The following is a 5,969-nucleotide window of genomic DNA, read 5'->3' on the forward strand; positions in this document are numbered from 1 at the left end:
GTAGCCATATGACAGACTACAGACTTTGTCCAAATCCAAGACTCCAGGATTTGTGCAGTTGGTGCAATAGGGGAGGTCAGGAGAATGCAGGCAAGAGAGGAGAAACTTGGAAGCCAACAGGGGGAGAGAGAGAGGGAAATGAGAGACCTTATGGGAGGCTGTGGCTGAGCAAGGCAAGGGAGGATTTTCTGATAGGGAAGTGGGTAGAGGCAGAGGTTAGTCTGTGCCACAAAGAGAGACGGATGAGAGTAGGAGAAGGTGTGGGGAGGGCAGCATATATCTGACTTCTGAGAGAGCTTCCTGGCCAAGACACCAAAGCTCCAAATGCTGCTCCTGCGCCTTCTCCTCTTCGAGGGACTTCTCTGCCATGGGCAAAGCACAACTGGTAAGAAGAGCTCAGGTGAAAAGATATCTGTGGTCAGGCACAGGGGAGAAAGCCCCTGGAGAAGCTGCCCGAAGGAGGCAATTCTCTTACAATATGCCCTTGGAGTCTACACTCCAGACTGCATCCTGGGAGAGAATTCTTGCTTCTCGTCTCAGTTTCTGTCTCTGATTTTAGCAACAGGGGCCTGGGTTAGGGAATAGAGGGTATTGGGATATTTGAAAACTGTAACTATCTGCATTCTTTCTTTCCACCCTGAATTCTTCTTCTTCTTGTATTGTCTCTTCTCTCATCCCTTATAGTCTCTCCACCGGCCACTCTCCTCTCTTTCAGCTCCCCAGGCTCTAAGACCTCATCATGCCCCAGCAGAAGAGCCCCGCTCCTTCCGCCTAGTCCACATCTCCTCCTTTGCCAACCACAGCTGGGCCAGCACCCAGGCCTCTGGCTGGCTGGGTGACCTGGAGATTCTTGGCTGGGACAAGGTCTTAGGCTCCCTCGAGGACCTGAAGCCCTGGTCCCTTGGAAACTTCAGCAAGGAGGAGGTGAAGAGCCTTCAGTCGCTGTTCCAGATGTACTTCCACGGTTTCATCAGGGTCGTGCAGGCCTTTTCTAGCCAGTTCCAGTTTGAATGTGAGTTTGGTGTTCCAAGCTCTGTCTGGGCCCTCTGGCCATCTTCCAAGTGTGTGTGTGCGGGGGTGGACCAGATTCTACCATCTTAACCTTTCCTGACCTTGCTCCCTGCCTCCCTTTGGCTCCCACTCACTTCTCTGCTTCACCCTTCACCACCTGCATCCTGCCATATGCACAGCAGGGCCCCCTGAGCTTCTCTCTTCCCACCCCTGGACACACCCTTCTGTTCTGCCCCGTCGTCATCGGACTGAGTGTTCGCATGGCCTGACCTTGACCTCACCACTCCTCCGTGAGTTTTCCCAGACGAGTCTCCTGTCTTCTATTCCTTCCCTATCAATTATTCCAATATGATTATTCCCATATACATTTATTAGCTTCCAATTTTCTTCCCACACATCTTCTTCCCATTTTGCCTCTCAATTCTAGTTTCCTATAGGATTCCCCAGCAATTTGCTCCATTGAATTCCATCACCCTTTGGATTTTTTTTTTTTTTATGTTCCCTTCTTGTCATTCTTTTCATATTGACCCTCTTCTCTGTCCATTCTCAGACCCCCTTGAGCTCCAGACATCATCAGGTTGTAGACTGCATGCTGGGCAGGCCCCAGAGGGCTTCTTTAATGGGGCATACCAAGGATCAGACTTCCTGAGCTTCCAAGGGGGTTCCTGGCAGCCATCTCCAAGAGGAGGGAGTCGGGCCCAGAACGTCTGTCGGGTGCTCAATCTCTACGAAGATATCAAGGAAATAGTGCAGAGCCTCCTCGATGACACTTGCCCTCGATTTCTGGCAGGCGTCCTTGCCGCAGGGAAGTCAGAGCTAGAGAGGCAAGGTGAGTCCGATGCTCTCTCCCCTCCTACTCCTATTGCTCTTACTCCTTTGTTTGGATTCGCCTTTTCTCATCATCTTGTTGAAACACGCAATAAGAGGTCCCAGGGAGAGATGCCTGGCTTCAGGATTGTTTTCCCAAGAAAATATAAAAGAAGTGATAACTCAAACTTCTAAGGCACCCAATACCTGAACTGGAGCTCAAAGTGCTCACGAAACTTCCATTTCTCCCCACTCTTCCCCTGTGTAGTGAAGCCTGAGGTCTGGCTGTCCAGTGGCCCCAGTCCTGGGCCTGGACGTCTGCTGCTGGTGTGCCACGTCTCTGGTTTCTACCCAAAGCCCTTGTGGGTGATGTGGATGCGGGGTGACCAGGAGCAACGGGGCACTCAGCGAGGTGACCTCCTGCCTAATGCTGATGGAACGTGGTATCTTCGGGTGACTCTGAATGTGGCCGCTCGGGAGGCAGCTGGCCTGGCCTGCAGGGTGAAGCACAGCAGTCTCGGAAGCCATGATATAGTGATTCACTGGGGTGAGAGAACTGAGACCCAGCTGGGAATGACGGAAAATAGCCCTAGGGATTTTCAGTGAGGAACTGGGGAAATAGGTAGAAATCCTAAGTGCGGGAAGGATAAAAGTGGGAAAATCCAAATAAAGAAGGGGGAGGGAGTGATAGCAAGTAAATTTAAAGAAACTGGAAATCAGAAATTAGAGGAACTAAAGAAAAAAGAAACTATTGATTTGGTGGAAGAGGGTTGGGGTGGGTACATGATGGACACAGACTCCGGAGGGGGGGATTGAAACACAGGCTCTAGAACACAGTGAGAACCCCAGGAAACCCCCTGCCCCCATGACCAAAGCCTAACCTGTGGCGGATCAGGAGCATTTCATGGGTCCCTCTGCTTATTTTATCCCAACCAGGTGGATATGCCATCCTTCTGCTTCTGATGTGTTTGGCTGCCATCGTCACCTTGGTCCTGCTGTTTGGACTGCACTTGTGGTGTAAAAAGCAGAGGTGTGATTTTTTTTTTATTCGTTGTTTGTTCATCCTCTGTGTCTTTTTTCCCTTTCCCCCTTTCTCTGTGATTCCCCTTCTTTAAGATTAAGATCCTCTTCTTTTCTCACAGCTCCAATTGGAAAATCCCGTCTCCCTGTAGATCCAACTCTGCCTTTCCCCTGGGAGCCCAAACCCAGGACCCCAGGAATCCAGCACATCAGCTTCCCATGACATCAGAGTCCTGGATCAAAAAGAGAATTTTGAAGTGGAAAACAAGTCTAAACCAACTCTGGTGACATTAGTTTGCCTTGCACGTAAACTCCTTGTCTACTTCTTAGATATGCTTCTTGTCCTCTAAGGAAAATATGATATTATTCAAACAACTTATTGTGGCAGAGATATCAATCCCTTTGGACACCCTTTGCTTTTCATCTTCCGGCAATATCTTTTTTTTTGCTTTGTTCATCACCATTGATCCTTCGAGATGGAACTCAGATGCCTTCTTCTCATGGTGGTTTCCCAGGATTGCCCATTTGAAAGCTCTTCTATACTCCCCAGATTGAACTGGCCTTCCTCAACACACTCACCTCTTCCTGCTCTCATCAATCATCCTTTAGGGATTTTTGCTCTTCCCTTTCCTCTCAGATGTTTGAAAGTAGGATTTAGGTGTATGTACTTGTAAGCACATGGTTTCCTGCTCTGAAAGGACCCGTCTTGGTTTAAGCTTCAAAATATCCCAAGAAATATTGCATTTTCATTTGGCACTAGCCTCACACATGATGTTTCTGTTTCTGCCTGGATGTAATATGTTTTAACCAATGCTGACCAAAATATGTTTACTTTCAGATAAACCAATATTGTCTTAGTTCATTTCTTCTCTGAAATCTCTGCGTCATTTGACTGTGTGCTCACTAAAGCAGCTCTTCTTTCCCTCTCACCAGAGGTAAAGGAGGCAGGTAAATGCCTCAGACTCCACTGTAATTAGAGTGTTCGTGCATCTTCAGGATATTTAAATAAAATGATATCATGTGGGATATCACCTGTCAAGCCAGGACAGGTTCAAATTATCATTCCTACTTCCAAGAAAACGTGTATGTCTTTGTTGATATTCGTATTCTGGGGGAAAAATTTACATTTTTAGCCATGAGGAAGACAAATGGGATTGGAAGACAATTTTAATGGGTGGAGTCATAGGAAAGACAACGATGGGAAAGCTAGGTTTGATGCCAGTTTAGCTTGTGCTTACTTTATTTTGGTTCATCATCATCCCAACGTCATCCTCATTACCATCATCATGTAGTTTGTTTCCCTTCTTTTTATATAAATTATTAAATTATCTAGTTGAGTTGAGATACATTGGAATGAGCTTGTTGGAATACAGGGAACTATTAAGAGCACAGAGTTCATGCAGATGTCCATTCAACTCCTTTCTTTGCGTGAGATAATAGAAAAGAGTGTGGAGGCTTCTTAGTGTAAGCTTATAACTTCATGTGAAGCATTTTCAAGTTCAGCAGTCACTTATCCAGGGCAGAGTCTTGACCTAAGAAGGAGGTACTGAGGCTGCCTTCCACTGGTGAGAGTCCATCACCCTCTGTATGACGCATTCAGTTAGCTTATCTAGAGGCTTTGCTGAGTCCAGAGAGGAAGGCAGGATTCTGAGGGGCTGTTTGGAGCACCAAATGTTGGAAGCCAAGAGTTCTCTCCATGGTTTAAATTTTTTTTATTCTTTGAAAATAAAGAGGTTCAAGTACAGACCTTTCATTTCTGAGACAAGGTATGTAGTGAAACATCTTTCTATGTTTCTCATTTAAATATTTTTTTGCCATTATTCCAGTCACAATAATTTTTGAAGCCGCCATCTGACACAGGCTAACTTTCATGGTTCCATGCCTGATCTTTCCTCTACCACATCTCGTGTTTCTGTGACACCCAGTTTCTTTTTGTCCCTCAATTACATCAAGCTTCTTCTCAGTTCCAAGTGTCACGTGTATAGAAAGAAATTTGCCGATTAGTCTAAGTAACACACTCCACCTCAGTCGTACCCCATTCCAATATTCTGTTTATTTTTTCTTAGTTTATTTCAAATATCTTTTAATATATTTTTTATTTATATGACAGCAGAAAGCATTACAATTCTTACTACACATATAGAGCACAATTTTTCATATCTCTGGTGGTATACACAGTGTATTCACACCAATTTGTGTATTCATACCTGTACTTTGGATAATAATGACCATCCCATTCCACTATCATTAATTACCCCATGCCCCCCCTCCTTTACCCTCCCACCCCTCTGCTATATCTAGAGTTCATCTATTCCTCTCATGCTCCCTCTCCCTATCCCACTATGAATCAGCCTCCTTATATCAAAGAAAGCATTAGGCATTTGGTTTTTTGGGATTGCCTAACTTCACTTAGCATTATCTTCTATAACTCCATCCATTTACCTACAAATGCCATGATTTTATTATCTTTTATTGCTGAATAATATTTCATTGTGTATATATGCCACATTTTTAATCCATTCATCTATTGAAGGGCATCTAGGTTGGTTCCACATTTTAGCTATTGTGCATTGTGCTGCTATAAACATTGATGTGGCTGTGTCCCTATAGTATGCTGTTTTTAAGTCCTTTGGCTACAGACAGAGGAGAGGGACAGCTGGGTCAACTGGTGGTTCCATTCCCAGATTTCCAAGAATTCTCCATACTGCATTATATTCTGTTTATTTTCAATATTTAATTTAGCTGTAATTACTTCATTGTTTTATGCATTTATTGACTTTTTCATTTAAAACATAGGAAATATGTCATCCTAAATTTCATCTGTCTTGATCACACTTGTAACCTCTTGCTTAAATAATAGCTTGACATTTTGGGCTAGTGAATATGTGTATTAAAATAAATATATATTTCAATTGAAAAATGATACTAACTGTTGACTCTCAAGAAGAGCTTTTAGTGACACCAATCTTTATCTGATGGGTGATAGATGTCCAGGTACCGATGAGTTTCCAAAGTGCTGGTGTCACTAAAAGCTATAGGCACAACATTTATATTGTTCAAAGATGAAAAAATGCTCACTCTAAGTTCTCTCTTTCCTTCAGTTATTATCTTTCTGTATATGACAGATCTTA

At 44.2% G+C, this 5,969-nt stretch overlaps 1 protein-coding gene across 3 annotated transcripts; it reads left to right on the forward strand.

Moving 5' to 3' along the window:
• The first annotated feature begins 313 nt into the window (after nt 1–313).
• LOC143403713 (T-cell surface glycoprotein CD1e, membrane-associated-like) lies at nt 314–3,245 on the forward strand. 3 transcript variants are annotated; one of them, XM_076861854.1, is made up of 6 exons: nt 314–385; nt 716–1,012; nt 1,562–1,840; nt 2,087–2,365; nt 2,755–2,848; nt 2,961–3,245. In XM_076861854.1, the coding sequence occupies exons 1-6, from the start codon at nt 325–327 to the stop codon at nt 3,124–3,126; spliced, it is 1,176 nt and encodes a 391-aa protein (XP_076717969.1). In that variant the 5' UTR covers nt 314–324; the 3' UTR covers nt 3,127–3,245. The 3 variants fall into 3 exon arrangements, with proteins under 3 accessions (XP_076717969.1, XP_076717970.1, XP_076717971.1); XM_076861855.1 differs by having other exon boundaries at nt 2,755–2,842; nt 2,991–3,245; XM_076861856.1 differs by having other exon boundaries at nt 2,087–2,200; nt 2,755–2,842; nt 2,991–3,245.
• The last annotated feature ends 2,724 nt before the right edge of the window (nt 3,246–5,969 follow it).

The sequence above is a fragment of the Callospermophilus lateralis genome, chromosome 7 (assembly GCF_048772815.1).
Source record: "Callospermophilus lateralis isolate mCalLat2 chromosome 7, mCalLat2.hap1, whole genome shotgun sequence".
Classification (NCBI taxonomy): Eukaryota; Metazoa; Chordata; class Mammalia; order Rodentia; family Sciuridae; genus Callospermophilus; species Callospermophilus lateralis.